The 18,802-nt window shown below is 38.5% G+C and overlaps 1 protein-coding gene across 1 annotated transcript; it reads left to right on the top strand.

Moving 5' to 3' along the window:
* The first annotated feature begins 1,174 nt into the window (after nucleotides 1–1,174).
* On the top strand, nucleotides 1,175–14,908 carry CPO (carboxypeptidase O). The gene is made up of 11 exons (XM_010007379.1): nucleotides 1,175–1,262; nucleotides 4,465–4,540; nucleotides 4,964–5,088; nucleotides 7,514–7,628; nucleotides 8,664–8,765; nucleotides 9,542–9,646; nucleotides 10,271–10,381; nucleotides 11,510–11,600; nucleotides 12,167–12,369; nucleotides 13,321–13,405; nucleotides 14,640–14,908. The coding sequence occupies exons 1-11, from the start codon at nucleotides 1,183–1,185 to the stop codon at nucleotides 14,906–14,908; spliced, it is 1,362 nt and encodes a 453-aa protein (XP_010005681.1). The 5' UTR covers nucleotides 1,175–1,182.
* Nucleotides 14,909–18,802: the final 3,894 nt, after the last annotated feature.

Below are 18,802 nucleotides of genomic sequence, written 5' to 3' on the forward strand. Positions count from 1 at the left end.
GGTCTTCCGGAAGTCACTGTGGGTTGGATGGAGGGAAATATTCACCATTTTCAGGTTCAGGCTGTTGAGCAGGTTATATAGTGTGTTTGGCAATAAATTAGGAAGGGTCTGGTGTGATAGATAAAGAAGAACATATTCTTCTCTTGCATGCAGCCTGATTTTGTGAAAATACACTTTTGAGTTAAGCTGTTCCTTTTTTATACTGGGAAAGTTCTGCTGCCTTTGTCATTGATGACAACCTTGGTAGTAAGGTAAGAGAGGACTTCATACTTCGTTGAGAAACATTTCCAAAGATACCGTAATTACAGTTAATGTCCATTGAATAGCTACACAAACAAACTGACTTACTGGACTCTCTTCACCCAACACCCATGCAGTTTCCTGCATTAAATCATCATGGGATAGCTTTAGTCCAAAAGAGAAACTAAGTGAAAAAAATTCTTTCTGAAGGACTGTGCTGCATATTAAGGAAGGAATTCAACCATTTACTCTTGATATATGAACTAAGCAAGATATTAGATATTTCATTTAGTTACCAGCCCACTGTTCTGTGTATATAATAAAAATACTCTTTATGACAGTGTAAAGTGCACAGTTTGTGGCCACAGACAGCACTGGTCCAACTGAAAGTGGTTTACATGAGACTCCATATTTCCCTTTTACAGGAATGTTGGTTGTTTCTTTCATGTCCTGTTTTTGGCTAGGTAAGTGACAGACTTGCAGTTAAGAAGTCAAAGAAGTGCTCCAGAAAGACACAGACAGGAAGGGACCAAGGATGGAACTTGCTTCACACTTTTCTCTTGTTCTTCTCATTCCTATGATTTTTATAAACTAATCTTCACTAGCTGTCATGAACATTCCAGGTAACACTTCCTCCAATGACTACCAACTTTGTCAAATAACATTTTCAAAGATTTGAAGGTGACACACAGAAAAAACTATACACTGCTTCAGTGAGAACGTTATTTGTATGTGTTTGTGATTTGGGGTGTGGAAGAAAGCCTGGAGGATTAGAAAAAAAGTAGAAGTAATTAAATGTGAAGTTAATGATTTAACAAGAGCAGGTTCTCTTCCAGGGTAACTCTGGCTAAATATTATAATTGTACAAATAAAGTGCTTGGTCCAGACCTTTCCTCCTCCTCTCTAGACCTGCATTGTTGGAGATTGGTTCTTTGCACAAAGATGTGGCTTTTTCTTGGGATCACCTTTTCTCTGGGGATGCTAATTCCTGGAAATCTTAGCTTTAGATTGCAATATAATGGGTAAGTGTGAATGGAGTACTATGAAGAATTGTGCATGCAGTGAAATTCCCAGGAACTGTGTACTATAGTATTAATATAATTATTAATAATAATATCTGAAAACCTGGACATAGGGTTACCAAGCTGTAAGATTTGTAATATTTGGAGAGAAAATAAAAAGATGGGAAATTAAGAAAGAGTGAAGCAAATCCAAGCCAACAAAGATATGGCTACAGCTGTAGGTGACACAGAATGTCCCTCAAATGCATCTCAGGATGCTCTGCTTCCATTAGCTGAAATTCATTTGGCTTATCCTCTTTCATAATGAACTCTGAAATCAGATGCTGTAAGAATAAAGTGCCTTTTCTGAGTATAAAGCTGGGAGAATGACTGAGCAAAATTATATCCATTAATAAAAGACACCTTAGGTTATGTAAAAAAGTTGGTGTCTCCAAAGCAGCTCAGATACTGAACCCCTGTTGAAAATTTGTAACAAACGAAGAAGCTAATGAACTTGGTCCAGACAATCTTCATTCCAAGGTGTTCAGAAAATGAGATTATAATATTGTTTATTACTGATTAATTTTTTTTATAAGGATGAAATTACTAGTTTTGCTGTGTTTTCAGTTCTGCTTCCTAAGAAGGTATGTGATAGAAGATTATCTTGTTTGTTAATCTAAACTACTTTGTTTCATTCATCCTCAAACTTGCAAAGAATGAGAGGTCACTCTGCCTTCACGGCAGTTAGGATTTGCAGGAGGGGAACAAATATAGTTTGGACACCAGCTGTCCACATATAACTTTATACACGGAATTTTCTAAAGTAAACAGAGAAAGCAGTCCAGTGCTGAATGCCTCTAGACTAAATATATCCTCAGAATTAAGTTTTAAAAATGAGAGAATACCAAGCAATACCTACTGCAAGGAAGTTCCTTTGTGGAATACCTGTTGAGCAACTGTCCTGGCAAAGCTCCTGGAAGAGCATAGAGAGTCACTGCTTCTTTCTTTAAAATGTGTTATTTCCCTTAGACAATATTTAGTCTTTAGATTTGTATCAGGGTAGCAGTCAGAGCCTCTTGGTTTCACTGAACGGATTTCAACAGACCCTTGGTAATGTAGTGTTCCTTTGTGTTTTTCTGCTGCTGTCCAGGACTGAACCTGTTGAGTACTTGCATGGGATTTAAAAACCCACTTAATCAAAGTGGGTTTTTACCCACCAGTGTAACTTTGGGTGGCCAGCACCCATACAAACATGAAATTACAGGTAAAGCCCGTCTTCATTGCAATTTGCTTTGTTCAACAACTTAAATGAATACCCAACCTGTGAACACCCAAGGAAATGCAGCTTGTGCTGAGAACAGTCCTTTAAAAAAATGATTTTCTAATGTGGTCACCACTTTACACTTCTCCACTGAGAATCATATTCTATAATCATAAATGAGCACATTCTATCTAATCTTAGTTTAATATTAAAAATGGTTTGTCTCCACACTGGCTATTGTAAAAGGTTTATCAGTAAATAAGAGCTGGCCATCTGGCAGCAATCTGTCTGGCATTTCTTTCATTTGGTGTAAGTAAGACATAATGTCAATGAGAATAGAAAGATATTACAGGATATTTTTTCCCTTCCTGATAGACAAAGAGCAAAGCAAGCCCAGGCATTTAGAGAGAATAAACTCTGAACTGCAGCTGAGATGTTTATTCTCCTAGGAGAGATGTTTATTCTCCTAGCAGAGATGTTTATCCTGCACCTACAAGGTTTATTACAAAGATATCATGGCTGTTGTACCAAATTGTTAGCAATGCAGATGTAATCATTTTGCCATGAAGAGGGTCCTATATGCTAATAGCATATAACCAACCAGTAGTAAACAGCCCATTTAGTGTCAAGGTCCACGCTTCTCTATCAGCAAATAGGATAATTTTAAGAGATGTAAAAAAACCCAAATCCCTCTGTTTTTCACTGCATAGTATGAATGAATAGTGAATTCTCTTTGCATATAAATTATGCTGATAATTGTACATTTGTGTACGGAATCATAAATTATAGCAGTTGCAGTCCAGATTATGAGATCCTATTATATTGATGACCAGAATGACCATGGCTTTAATAAAAAGCCATGCAGTGTTTTTGCAACAAGAATTTCTGTTACAAAAGCTTTAAAATGTAAAATGTTCTCTCTAAAGGCTCCAAGGAGCATTGAATTCACTGAAGGAGACTGTTGGTTACTGACAAATACAAACATTTATTGGGTTTTCCATTCTGTCACATCTGTAGCAAACAACTACTATCTCTGAGTAATCTAATGTACTCACCAAATCCACTTCTCATTATGAAACCCTATCGTTAGAAATCTCACACTTGCTATCAGACCTGGAAAGATGATCTGAATGAACACTGAAAAACAATCAGAAAAATAAGTTGAAATAGAATTTTAAGTAGAACATACAGATTCACTTTTTATGCATTTCCAGCTACTTTAATTTGTTCTTTTTAAACTTTCAAGATATTTTTTTTCAGATTAAGCCTGCAGCAAATAAATTTCACGTTCCTTAAGAAAATATATATTCAGACATTGGATCTGTGTGTCTTTTCTAGAAATACAGTGATAGGTCTTGTACTAGGAATTTTTGTTTCCCGTGAATTTAGTAACAATATGTAATTCTGGAGACCACAAGATTCACTATTTGAGGAATAAAATGGTTATTCTTATGACAAGTAGTTTGTTAATATCTCAGGCTCTTAGAAACCTACATTTATCATGGCCATCAAAGGGTTTTACATGTTGAAGTAAATCAGCAAAGCATCAAGTCTACCTAGAATAATTTAAAAAAATTCCCTAATAGGAGAAAAAAATCTCCTATACAATAAATAGTTTATTATATATTACCAATGATCTTGTTTTGGTCCTAGTCCTGCAAAGGCAGAAACACACTCCTAGGACTCATGTGAACAGTTGGCTTCAATGAAGTGGTGAATAAAGAATAGCCACTGGCAAGGAAGCAGAGTTAACCTAATGCTCTAGCAACAGAAAACTGACATCACTTAGTCTACAGCTAAAACGTTACAGGAATTCATCACTCAGACATGTTTCTGTTGGAACAGCACTCAGCTACATGCTCTGTTTTCCTTCTACATAACAAAATACTTCCTTTTGACTTAGAAATCACAGATACTTTAACAGACACTAAAAGTCATCTTGTTTATTTGCTGAATTTCCAGGGATCAGGTTTTGCATATTGTGCCAGAAACACTTCAGCAAGTCCAGCATCTTCAGCATCTTTGCAACACTCTAATGGTGAGTAAGAATAACCATGTGTGTCCAAAAAGCAGAGTGGTGTTTTAGACTGTAAAACAGATTTGCATGTAACTTTGGACAGGAATGAAGGTTAATGCAAATTTCAAAAAGCTTTACTTATTTTTTTCTTAGCGTAGGGTGGAATTGACCTTCCACTAACAGAAGGCATTCATGGGAATAAGTTAGTTTCCTTGCATGGCTCCATGAAGGTGGTGCTGCTGCTTATCAGTGGTGCTTGAGTGAATGGAATCACTAAGCCTGTACTGCATGCTCTATGGTCAGATTGCTGGAGAATAGTTATGGGGAGAATTTGTAGGAAAACTTCTTCCACTTACCGATACACAGCTATTCTATCTTAAATATATTTTCTCATTCTGAAAACAGAGCTTGATTTTTTGCATTTCTTCCTTCTCCTCTGCAAAGCTCGATTTGTGGAAGCCCCTGCTGCCTGAAGACATCTCAGCTGGAGCAGACCTAAACATAAGGGTCCCAGCCCCTCTGGTGCAGGAGGTGAAAAACAGCTTAGATCAGCACATGATTTCTTACAAGTACGACCTTTAATTTTCTAATGGGAAAGGCTAACAATCTTCCTTGCTATCACAAAATGACCCAGCCCTCTCCAATGAGGAGTCAGCAAATACTGATAGATCCAATCTTTGTCCCAAGTGCCTCCAACTTACCTTGACCTGCCCAATGCACAGTTGCTATATATACCTTTAAGTTTTAAAAGCACATTCCCCTATGCCCTGTTTATTCACCTTCCAGCTAGCCTGGACTGTGAATTTGGAGCTGGAACCTAAGACAGCCCAATTTGTCTTGTTTACTGCTGGTTGTCTTCTCAGTGGCAGAGGATGGCATGCAGATATGTGACTCAGCCTAAGGTCAGGAAGCTGAATTTGGCATAGCCACTACTTATAGGAACATGCTTTGCTCTTGGAAAGTATGGATACAGGGTCCTCCATGTTTAAATGCCCAAAGATTAAATCAGTGTCACTGCATGGGAGGAGTTTCTGTAGCTCTCTTTTTCCCTTCCTTGTCTTTTGTTGCTCCTTTTGTTTGGAGAAGAGCCCTTTCAAAGTGAATATTTAGTCAGTTTCTTCAAAGGTACAGTTTCCTACCCCTATCACCCACACCAGGCTTTTGAGAATTTGCTGGCACCATCCAGCCAACCAGAGACATCCCAGCGTGAGATAAAGGTCCTGATGGCAGGTCCCCACTGAGAACACAGATGAGACCCATGAACTGCAAATGGCCAATGATGTTTTATCACACCAGCCACACATCTTTACTAACTTCCATGCTTCTACTTCCAACTAGAAGATCTAATTCAAATACAAAGAGTATTTATAAAGCCAAATAGGATTAAATAAAACCTGTTCTTTACACAGTCCCATTTTCATTTGGAATCTGCTTTTTCAGGTAACCAGTAGCTAGCTATATTTAATATAAACAGCTCTGTACTCATTCAGGGCTGGTGACAAATGGCCTATGGACAAACACTGACATTAATCAATCAAAGATAAATTAAAGGAGGCTTCAAAGCTGTTTAGTGTTAAAGCTGATCTTGACATCCTGCATCTTGCCTGACAAATTATTTTTAGTAAGTGTGATGCCCTGACAACCAGAGATGGAGAGAGATGAGAAGGGAGCTGGTACAAACAATCTAGCATCAGGTTTAGGTATTCAGGGCTTAGACAACATTCCAGAAGATATTTAACCTCTTATTTTTATCAAGACTCTTTTTTCTAATGGTTTCAACTTATTCCAATGGAAATTTAAACACTAAAACCGAAGTCAGGAGCTTCATCTTTTAGCCTTTTTTTTCCCCCCTTGGATTGGAGCCAGAACTGTACCCACCTTGTGTAGAGTCCTAAAGAAAGAGGTGGGTAATTTAATAGTCAAACTGAATTTTTGGCTTCATATTGCAAAGGTGATGAGATTAACACAGCAATGCTAGAGTTAAAGTTCCTATAACACATTCAAAGCAGGAATCAGCTTTTAGAAGGCAGTTAACATGCAAGGAAGGTAACATGACATTAGGTATATAATGATAGAGGCATAAATTACAAATTATATACAGGACATCAATATTCCAACTGTGTCAAATGCTGGGATTTCAATTCTACAGAGCTCTGATAAGGCATTTTGTGTGTGTGGTTTCAGTTCATGGGAATTTGCACTGCCTGAATTTTAGTTTGAAGTTCACATGTGAATAAACATCAAAGCTCAGACTAAAAGTCAGCTCTGACGACTCTTAAAAGTTTCTTATGTGCTGTTTCCAGAAATGCTGATCAGTGCTGCTGTCAGCAGAACAGCCTATTAGGACTTTTAGTGGTTGAAATCAACATTTAAGCTACTTCTGCAATTGTCTTATCATAAGAGTTTACAATAAGCAGAGATTTGTAACAGTATTACAAAGGGCTGACAGCAGTGAGAAAGAATTCTGTATGGTCCAAAGTCCTCTGAAGCCAAGGAAAAGGTTTTATGACTCCCTTACTCATGGAATCACCCTTGTGCTGTACTCATTTCTCAAATAATTTGCAGCTAAAAAGAGCATTTTGAAGGAAAAAAGGGGCTTTGTTCAAATTTTTGCAAATTGCAGTGAATACATCTCTGAAGTCTTTGCAAACTGAAATTGTATCCATAAAATACAATGAAACACTAAACTTAAGTTTTTTACTTTCCCCTCCTTTTCCCAAAGGAAGATATTTTCAAGTTTTGTCCAGAAGTTGTGAAGAAAGAAAAGATACTGAACTTTTTTAAAATTATCCCTCTTCAAAAAAACCCACACAACCTGAACTTGCTCTTACATGAAAGTAACCATTATGCTGATGGTGATGAACTTCTCAGGCAGTCCACAACAAATGAAATCCTTTTGTTTATTGATGTAAGCAATGTACACACCATGATAGTTCAGCACGAATTATTACAGATTGTTGGGGTTTTTTATCTCCTCTTTTCACCTTCCCTCAGAGTCCTAATACCTGATGTACAGGATCTGGTGGATCAGAGCATGCCAAGGGAGACAAACAGCCACAGGCAGGTCCCAGAAGGTTATGTCTACACCCACTATCACCCAATGGAAGAGGTAAAGGGGAAGCCAGGTCTGGTTGCTTGCTTTGTTGCTGCTATTCTGTAAATGCCGTAGCAAGAAAATCCATGCTTGCAGAAAGTTCAGCTGAAGTCAGTGGAGCTCCTTCTGGCTTTCTCCTTTGCAGAATTCATCCTTAGTCTTTTGACTAAAATCTTGACTTGATTGAATTGGATATGAATTAGCCATTTATTTTAAATCCTCAGTTGCTCCTTGACCAGTACCAAAATGCTCTGTGTGAAGCAGCCATATTGTTTTGCAAATACTATTCTGGAGTTCAGTTGATTGGTTTGCTGCCTTCCTACCCTATTATGCTTTATCATTATCTCTAGTGTTTACTCATTTAAGCCCCAATATGTTTGATGCTGAGCCAAGTGTGAAGTGCAATAACTATTACAGTGAGGAAGAAGAGATGAACAGTGGGGGAGCTGTAGAAAGAAATAATTTAAGAACAAGTCTTTGACACTTCAGGAGAGAATAAAGTCACGAGGGTGGGTAGTGAAGATTTTTTTGGTGCTATATTTCACAGACCAGTGGGTAAGCTTGGACAAAAAGAGACCATAGTGGTATTCTTACTCCTAGCCACATAATAAGAGTGAGAGAGCAGACTCAATCCTCATATATATTTTGTTTGAGCTACCCATTGAGGGTGACTGCTGCTGAACTCAGATGTGGAAAGTCCGTTCTAATAAGGAAGAGACTGTAACACTGTTTTGAAGATTTGATGGTCTGGCTCCATGTCTACTGAAGTCAACAGAAAGATGCCATACAGGATGGATATGTTTTATGAGATCCAAAATAGAGTATCAGTGTTGTATTGCAGTGATGTTATCTTAGTGAGATATGACCATGGATTTGCTCAGAAACAAATGAAGGGCCTTCCACAAGTGTCAAGTGATACCACAGAAGGAAATGAGCTCTGAGGAAAACGTTGCTTATCTAAGCAAAAGAAAACACTTTAATCTGGAAATGGAAGTGGGAAAGAGAAGGAAACTACCACTTTGGACCAAGAATTCTCTGTGACTATTTCAGATTTATCAATGGATGATTCAGATTGAGAAGAACAACAGTGAGCTGGTGACTCGGCACTACCTGGGGAAGACAATAGAGAATCGAACAATTTATTATCTGCAGGTAAGGGAGGAACTGTCTTAAAATTATTTAAAAGTATCTTCACAAAAAAGTACACAGGAGATGACAGGATTCAGATCTTTCCTAAGACAGAGCTCATTCCAGTTCACAGAAATGACAGGAGTTGGTTTTATTTTTCTACATTACAGTAAGATCTGCCTACTTTCATATACACTATCACCATAACCTTGCTATTGTTATTATGCAGTGGAAATAAGAAATTTAACTGAAGTCTTGTTTAGAAATACAAATCAAGCTGAACATTGCTTGGTAACAGCTGTGCATCAGGATAAAGCATTTTGTTTTGTTGGTTTTATTACTTTTTACAGTACATAGCTTTTCTGGTAGGAGTATTCCATGACATTTTTCTCCAATGCTCTAGTAAAAACCACAGTCATAATAATTGGGTTAGTTGTTGTCTAACCAATTCCTTTCACTGAGAAAAATTAGATCCCTTGCTTTTTGTGCTTCCCTTAAAATAAAATCTAAACAATAAACAATCTCAAAATAAGAACTAGTCCTGTGAATGACTAACGTAAATTGAAAAGAAACTGTCTTTTTTACACTCCTGCTCAACAGAAGCTTTAAGACTCTTGCCCTCTGATACTAAAGAAATGGGGTTATTAGGAAGGAGAGCTTGTTATAATGATGTCTGTAATAATAGTAATCTCAGATGGCTCAAAAGCGTATCAAGGCACATCCTTTTCTTTCTGTTTTATGCTGGGCTATTTTATAGCAATGTAACAGTTTTCCAAATGATAATTTTTACACTCTCTCAGATCAGTCAATCACCAAACAAACCCAAAAAGATCATTTGGATGGACTGTGGGATTCATGCCAGAGAATGGATCTCTCCAGCCTTCTGCCAGTGGTTTGTGAAAGAAGTGAGTCCTCACTTTCTTACTTAGATAATTTTAAAAAGCTATATAACTTTGGACATTAAGTTTTCTTCTCTATATGGTACCAAGAATTATGCTTTTTCTGCTAAAATATGGTTTTCAAAATTAGTACATAATAGAAACACCTGTGGAAGCCTAAGTTCAAATCAGAGTTGGAGATGCAATATGGGATAGTATTTGTTAGCGCATTGTTTTCTCCACCTGAACTGATTCCAAAGCCACTGAACTTGAAGCAATCTCTGTTTCCCACAGTGGCTTTTGGATCAAGCTTCTGTGTGCATCACAAAGGCGTAGTTCCCCTGGAATAAAGCAACCCTAACATATGGTACAGCAATATTCCTCATGAATGGAAAGTACCTGGAGCACAGGTACTCTAACATGCACCTTTCATACCTGCAAGAGTGTATCCATATGAAGAACACTACAGCTAGATACACTGTGACTTTGTTAATGGCAAAAGGTAGGTATCTCAAGATACCTGGGGACCAAGTAGGTCTTGGACACCATGATGATATCCGCGAGTGAGTGATTCCTCGATGATAGTTCTAAACTAGTTCTTTCCAGTGATTACCACTAGATTTTCTGCTCAGTCCTATTTTTCCTTTCCAGATTCTTCAAAACTACAAATCTGACCCAAAGATAAGCAGATTTCTGGAGAATTGGCACATTTATGTCTTGCCAGTCTTCAATATTGATGGTTACATCTATTCCTGGGAAAAAGTAAGTATTGATAATCTAGGAACTAGACTGAGATGTGCACAGCATGTTTTCTTAATTTCAGATACAATCATAGCCATTATATTTAAACAGAGAACAGTGGCAGAATCATTACACAAATTCTCTCATGACAGAGAGGTTTTGTTTCTTCTGGTAAATCAGCAAATACTTGAAATTACAGGGCTAAAAATTCCAAGCAAATATCACGAGCCTTGAGAAGAGAGAAGGACAAAACCACAGGATCAATTGCTTTTTGGTTTCTGGGGATGAACTGCCCTGCTAACCACTTGAGGCTTGGTTGATAGAGTTAAGCATATCTGGACAAGTCAGTCATTTTTCACAAGGGATCTCAACAAGCAGATGGATCTAAGCACCTTTGCAGCATTGGACAGGACAAGAATTGATCAAATATAGGCTTATTTGGTTTTGAGATAAGTGTATCTTCCCAAATAATCTTCCTTCTCTGATATAGATGATAATGCAAAATGTTGGTCTTCAGCAATTCTCATCATGGTTCTAGGCCTCTGAGCCCAGTCAAAACACCTTTTAATGCAGCCCCTCAGCTTTAGCCTGTCACCAGGTACATCCTGGTGTTTCCTAGCTTGCTCCCTGGCAGGTTTGGTGAATAACACACATTGCACTTGGATGCACAGGTAATTCAGCCAGGAAGCTCATACAGGTAGTGCAGTGAGGTTTGCAGAGAACCAGATATAGCAGTGACTATACAGCAGGGAACCAAGGAGCAGTAGCAAGAAATCATTTATCTTCTTTAATCTGAAACAAACAAATTCAGCCATTGTCTCTTGGACACAGAGGTATCCCTAACAATGCCAAGTCCTTCTTAGGAATGCAACTGCATGGAAGCATTTGTGTGCCACAGAAAAAGCAGATTTCTGTCTTAAAAGCTCAGGAAGCTCATTTCAATGTGCATACAGGCTCATGCAATATGACAGCCTAGCTGTAGTAGATAAAATGGTCTATCACTAAGTTTTATCACCCTTGCACAGAGTTGCACCCTGACAATGCAAGAGTTAACTCAGAATGCAGAAGACTAAAATAAAGGAGTCTTTACACCATATGACTATGTTCTATGAATCATTGTTATTATGTAACTGAAGCTAATTTGCCTAGGATCGTTTGTGGAGGAAAAACCGTGCTCCATATAAGAATGGCACCTGCCATGGGACAGATCTGAACAGAAACTTCAATTCCTCATGGGGCAGTAAGTTCCAAATATTTCAGATAAGCAAAACAAATATAAAGAAAAAGTAGTACCTATTATATGAAATCACATGAAGTCCTGTAAGAAAGGAATACTCATCTTGCTGTCATCAAGACATATGTAAAAATAAATACCTAGTTTGTAAAAGTATTAATCATTGACTTTCAACTGGCATTTTTTTTGTGAGCAGAAAATTGCTGCTGATGTACTTATACCTCTAATTCACCACAGAAGCAAGCATCAGCTCTAGGCAGCAATGTCATAAGTCAGTCACTTAACAGCCAGTATTTGTGTTTGCCATGAATTCTAGGAGCCTCCAAAGCTTCCCTGACAGGTGCTACACTGTGGTGATGTCAGAGTGTATCATTGTAGTCAGTTTGCAAATGTGTGTTAAACGTTTCAGTCTTGTAACAAATTTTAGTTGCTACCAACAGAGTAAAATGTTGAAAACCTATTAAGCTGTGTAGTCTCCCTGCTCACATAAACATTTGCCCTAACACTCCAAGGTAAATTTCCCTGTTCCCTGTGAACTCTATCCTTTAACTCAGTTTTGTATTCCTTTCCAGGTGTTGGTGTTTCTTATAACTGCAGCAGTGAAATCTTCTGTGGATCTGGACCAGAATCAGAGCCTGAGACGAGAGCTCTGGTTCATTTTATCAAACAGAGGAAAAGGGACATTGTGTGCTATTTAACAATGCACTCCTACGGACAGTACATCCTCACTCCTTATGGTTCCACAACTGAACCTCCAAGTAACAGTGAAGAACTGGTAGGGCAAAAATATTTATCTTCTGCACTTGTAGAGAATTAGTACAGGAAATACCATGTGGCACAACTCGATTTGCCCTCTTGCCTTTCCTTCAGAGGAGCTGGGCTTATTCAGGGGCTTAGATCCCAGAGTTACTGTTGCTCCATGTAGTACCAGCAAGGTTAATTTGCTTCAGAATTAATCCTGATCCTTCATTTTAAATGAGGAAATATGAACTACTACAGACAGTGTTACTGCAATGCAAGGCAAGTGCAAAAGAGCACCAAGTTCTTGCTGCATACAAGAGTGCATTTGCACTTTAGGATGCCAATACATTACACACAAATGGTTGTCACAATTGAGTCCAGACAAAGTATTCCAAATAGAATCACTAGGAGAATAGGAGCAAAGCAGGCACTTACTTGGTTATTTTTTCCCCTCAGTTTTGAGTGCTCAAATTTGAGTTCATTAATATGTGTATTTATAAAGATTCCAGTAGCTGGAGCACTAGTCAAGAGCAGGAGGGACTTGGGCACAGACTTCATCTGAGTAATCGGAGAACTCATTCAGTTTGTTTGTGGCTCGGTTTCTAAAGATGGTGGGATATAGAGTCTATAGCAATACAACAAGTATAAGTGATCAATCACTGCTGTGGTCAGTATGTGTATGCTGTACAGCAGAGACCAATTCTCAAAAATGCAGTCCTCTAGCTTTACAACAAAGCAAGTATCTCCTCTACCTAATAGCAGAATAATTTTTAACATTTTAACATAATTTGCATTAAAATATCAAGAATGATTTGCTCAGATATTTGCAATGGGTTTCTCTAAAGATCTGAACTAATAAAATAAAAACTTCAAGCTGATCATGTATCAACATAAAGCTGAAAGAGACTAAAATTCCAGTCTACTCAAAATAATTGCTAAGTGTACTGGCCCTGGCGACAATGCTGTTCCTATTTTTAACTTACAGATACATGTTGCAGAGAAAGCAGCTGCTGCCCTGATGGGAAAATATGGGACCAGATATGAAGTAGGATCAACCTCTTTAATTTTATGTAAGTTTCTTTATGTATGTTTCCCTTTGATTGCTCTGTTTTTCAGTGAGTGCTTCTCGTGTCACAGGCATAAGTAAGTAATGCTTTGCTGAGTTTCCTCTTTGAGTAACATTTGATGGTCTGGTTTGGTGTAACATCTAAGCAGCAGTCATTTGAATACAAGATAACACTGTATGTTATAAAGCTGACTGCAGGAAGGAAGGAAGCATTGATCAGAAGATCGTTCCTACATGAATTCCTCACAGATACATCACAGGGGACAGAAGGAGATTGGTGATAGATCATCCTAACCCTGCTGAAGTCAGCAGCAAAACTCATATTTGTCTTCACTGGAGTCAAGCAAAAAATTAAAATCCCACTCAGGTCTATAGTTACTCTATCAGGTATTAACACATGGCAGCTGCTTGCAGTTCTGTGTGAAATATGCTGGTTTCAGCCTCGTTTCTAGCAGAGCAAATTGGCACAACACGAACTGACTGATACTAGTTGACAGCTTTTATGTAGAGGACTTTAGGCGCTAAAGACTGCCTGGTAAACCAAATCTTTTCCCAGTAAGCAATGTCATGCCATTCACTCAGAATAGTGAGTGCTTAGCTCCAGTACCTATACAGTTTCGTATATTCACAGCATCTGTCTGTGCCAGTCCCTGAGTCACCCAAGTCACTACTGCATGAGCAGTACAGTGCTTACTGTTACTTAGAGTACTTACAGTGTAAGTAATGTCACTTCTCTATGCCTAGTACTGCATTTTGACAGGCTTTGTACTTACATTGAATAGATATGAAAAAAGATCCATGAGGCAGATGAACAGTGATACAGGGAATGGCCAGAAATCTTTCATACTTGACCAAAAATTCTGTTTTAAAACAAATAAACAGACACCAGGCAGTATCAATGCAGAAAATGAAGTACCAGAACAGACAAATGGCCAATCTATCTTGTACCCGACACTAATCACAGTAAAATGCTAAAACCACAGAATTCCTGGAACTCATCTCCTGTTATTGTACAATACAGCTTTATGGAGGATCGTTTCACTGAGGAAACTTCATAGAAGACCTTTAGTATAATTAGGAATTGCAGCACCTAGAAACTCTGCTCTCCGTATCACACTGATACACAGTTACTGTCTAGTCCAGGGCTTCTGGTATAATCTTGCACTAACTATAGCAGTAAGTATTTTCAAAGAACCATACTTAATACGTATGTCTACTCTCTATTTTTAAATTCACAGACAGTAACTCAGGCTCCTCACGGGACTGGGCTCACATGATTGGCATTCCTTTCTCCTACACATTTGAACTACGAGACAAAGGTGCTTATGGATTTGTTCTACCCCCTGAACAGATCCAACCCACATGTGAGGAGACTATGTTGGCTGTCACAGCTATCATGGACTACATTGACCAGAAGTACTTCCCAGATGGGGCTGTGATGCTGACCTCTGGCAGTCTGAGCCTGAGCCTTTGCCTCGGTGTTGTGCTTGCATGGAGTGTTTCTTGAGAAAGGCTTAGAGAACCCAGCAAGAAACTCCCATGCAGAGTATAATGTCCCTTTAAAAAGACAAAATTACATGAGCAGAGGAACTAAATGTCTAGTGTTTCAATAAAGGTTCATCCCACAAAATACTAGCATCCACTTGCGGTTTTGATAGCTGTATTTTAGGGAAGGAGGAAAGGAGGAAGAGCTGTGGAAATTTCCTGAGCTCCACTTGCTGGTTCTGCAAGAAGCCAGTTTGAGTACATGCAGGGACACTATCCCTCCCTGGCTTTTGAGTATGTTTTCAGGGGCTCCTCTGGGCCTATGCAGCTCTTTAGTCAGCCACAATTCTGCTCAGTTCCAATTCTCCCCACTGCCTGACAACACTAACTCCTGAGTCTTATTGGCATTAGCAGGATGCCTGCAGGACTCAAAGGTCTGTAATTCCCACTACAGAAAATTGGACAGCTTCCTTGACATCCACCGTCGTCCCCTTAATTGCCACATTGGGATTTACCAGAAAATATAGGGCCCCGAAAGCTGGTGAAAGGTTATAATCAGGCAACTATTAACAGTAGCCTGAAAAAAGCTGAAGAGTTGAGCTGGTGCAAGTGTGTGGTGACAAACAAGAGGTGTGGCTGTGTCACTCAGATGCAGTCAGATTAATGAAGATAGAAACTGCCAAAATCCTAAAAAAAATGCAAAAGGGAAACGGAAAAGGAAGATGAAGATGGGGAGTTATTCCTACAGAGAACACCAGAGAGTGATTTCTTTGCATCCACAACTTTCAAAACTGTGTGACTGGTGGCAACAGATTCCTAAGTGATTTCACTACCCATAGTACATAAAGAAAGTCTGTTTACAGAAGATTGTGTTTCTTACAAACCACCTTAATCCTGTGGGGCTGACTCTGCAGGAGGACTGGGGCTTGGCTGCATAGCTCATCACTGGGAGAGCCTACAGACTGCACGGGTCTGCCTGGGATTCTCATGCAAAGCTGGGAGATCAGTGGAATGGAAATGTTTAATTTAAGAAGTTATGCTCCACCTGAGCAACTCGAAGTGAAACACCAAGAGCTCTTGTGCTGTTAAAGCCAACATCAGAGAGTGCAGGGCATTCACTGAAACAGAGACCTATTTTAACATACACTCTCTGCTTTTGAATCCAGGCATCCTGCATGCCAGAAATATGCCCACTGGGCATGTCTACTGCAGATTTTAGGATGGAATTCTTTTTTTCCTGCTAGAAAATGAGGAGTCCAGGAGTCAAAAAAGAAAGAAAAAGAAACAAACCAAAACCAACTTTGTATGAAATGTCTTATTTTCTTTGCAAATGTCAAAATTCCGCTTGAAAAGATGTCCTGCATCGAGTGCTTACAGCCTAGGAACTACCATTGCACAAGCAAGCAACAACCACTAAAAGTATGGAAAGAGCCACATTTTAATTTCTGGCACGTTGGCAGAAGCATTATTATACTGAGACTATAGTGTGGCTTTGATTTACTCAGATGTAAACACAAGTAAAACTAAAAGTTATCAAACAAAACTAAAAGATTTTATTGATTGTTTCTCCAAAATTATTTTACTAAGACCCATGCTCCTTCCCTTTCTTTCTCATAATTAAACACCCAAATCATGCTCGCTTTATTATATAATTATCATGGCAAAGGATTAATTACTTTTGGTCATTCAGGTTATTGAATAAAAACAAGGGCATCCTACTTTTGAGTAACAGTGTTCCATATTATCCTTGTCGACATTTTGTCTGTAATACAAAAAGAAATACTGAAGGGCCATCAGTGATCTCATTCCACGTCATACAAGGAGCTGTCTCTCTGTTAAGTTCTCCTCCCTGGTATGTTTATTTGATACAGTTCTCAGGCTCCTAACCAGTTAGCAACACTGCCCGCATTAAGGCAAGTGAAGATATCAGAAGTGAACTAAAATATTAAACAAACGTGTGTAGCCTCATTTTTAAAGAGCATCGCATGATGAAAGAGCAAAAAACTATAGTTTTTAGGTAAGTGTGGAAAGCACCTCTGTTAGTTGACCTTTCTGGGGTAGCACTTACAATGCAAGTTGTTACTTCCTGATAAACTGCTTATGCTCCAGAAATCTGCTCAAACATTATTATTTGATGCAGATTGTATTCCAAGCAAAAAACTCTCAGACTTGAACATCTTAGACCATGTATGAAAATTGTAAGCAGTCTTAACTGCTTAATAAACCTGCTCAGAAATGCAAAAAGATGTTTTGAATGTATTCCAGACATTACAGTAGATTGAAATGTATTTATTTAAGACAATTGAAAACTCAGTCATTTGTGTCACAAATCCCTCTAGCCAAAACTCTCCTTTTTCCAAAATAGCCTGGGATCCACTTCAGACTCTGAATACCTATTTAGTCTGAATAGAAATCAAGTTATCCTGAGCTGGTCTTAGGTTCCCTCAGCCTAGGTCCTAACAACCTGTGTCTCATACCCTCTTATTTTAGTTTCATACAGAGCTGGGTTTTGTTTACTAGATGGGACGTCCAGTTACACCATACACAAAAACACAGCAGAACCCCTTGCTTTGATGAGACATGCTGTGCTCACAGTTTCCTTCCACATAAATGGTTGGCCAAGGCCACTTGTTTTTTTTCATTACGACTAAGCTGAGAGAGGAACAATAAAGGAAAAATAAATGGAGGTTATGATAGGGCATTAGAATTAGCAGACTTGGGTACTCACAATTAAAATCTTGTCTGAAATTCATTTTGTATTTCCCGCTTCTTCCTTCCAACAAATCTGGATGATCATTGTTGCTAAAAAATATAAGTGAATAATTTTATGACAACCTGTCATCACTTGCTCCTGTTCACCAAATCTCATGTTTATGTGCATGGTAGGCATTCATGAAATCAGCTTATTTTCTGCAAGCTGGCAAACAATATGAGTGCGATTCACAATGCAGCCAGTGGCAAGCAGAAAGAGCAAATTCAGTGTCGTGCTCACACTTTTTATTTCACCTCATATACTGTCCCAAGTTACGCTCCGTCACAAGCCGCACTCTGCCATGCGGGAATGCCTCAAATGAAGGCAATGTAATTTATGGAGAGGTGGTTAGGATTGTGTAGTACCAACTGCAATGGAAAATCCCTAGAGGAGGAAGAGTATTTGCAAAAAATTATGTATATTTATTGTACTGTAAGGAGGAAATGGGTAAGTCACAGATAGACTAACAATGCTATTTTTCCTAGCTTTAGCTTCTTCTGCATAAGTGTTTTAAAGAGACAGCCCATGTTTTGAAAGTACAAACTCGTCCAGCTTTACCTGGGAGAGGGCTGAGGAGGGAAAGGATTACCAATTAATGGTACTTAGCTCTGATTAGTGAGGCACAAGGCTGAAGAAGGACTAAAACTAATGAGAGAGCACAAGCATAATCAGGCAGCAAGGAACACAGGAGCAGGCAGCACACTCTGTGATAATGAAGGGCAAAAAGTCTGTTTGTGAGAGTCACGTAACAGAAGTTTCCATCCTGAATCTGCAATACAGGTTTTTATGTTATTTACTGATAGTGCCACAGCAGGTCAATCAACTGATTGTAGTAAGGATTCCCCCATCCACTGCTGTCATCTAACACACAAAAATCAGCTTATATTTAACATGAGTTCCTTGCTTCTAAACACAAAACAGAAAAATATGAGTCTAAAAGATGGAACACCTTAGTCCAAATTCTCCCTACTCACTTCAGTCACTGTTTCTCTATATTCATTAGATTTGCATGTTAGGAATTTTTTTTTTTTCCAAGCTACCTAGTTAGAAACAAATGAAGGCTTTTTGTTTTGGTGTTTGTTTTGTGTGTGGTTTGTTGTTGTTTGTTGTTTGGTTTGGTTTTTTTTTGGGGGGGTTGTTGTTGTTTGTTTTTTTTTGTTTTGG

This window comes from Chaetura pelagica, unplaced genomic scaffold, assembly GCF_000747805.2.
Source record: "Chaetura pelagica isolate M959 unplaced genomic scaffold, ChaPel_1.0 scaffold21, whole genome shotgun sequence".
Taxonomy (NCBI): domain Eukaryota; kingdom Metazoa; phylum Chordata; class Aves; order Apodiformes; family Apodidae; genus Chaetura; species Chaetura pelagica.

What these genes read in the sequence shown, in the direction of transcription:
- CPO (XM_010007379.1), top strand. Translation starts at nt 1,183, where the DNA reads ATGTGGCTTTTTCTTGGGATCACCTTTTCTCTGGGGATGCTAATTCCT. An exon ending in TTTAGATTGCAATATAATGG is followed by an intron (nt 1,263 to 4,464) that starts GTAAGTGTGAAT and finishes CTGAATTTCCAG; the next exon opens with GGATCAGGTTTTGCATATTG. An exon ending in GAACAATTTATTATCTGCAG is followed by an intron (nt 8,766 to 9,541) that starts GTAAGGGAGGAA and finishes ACACTCTCTCAG; the next exon opens with ATCAGTCAATCACCAAACAA.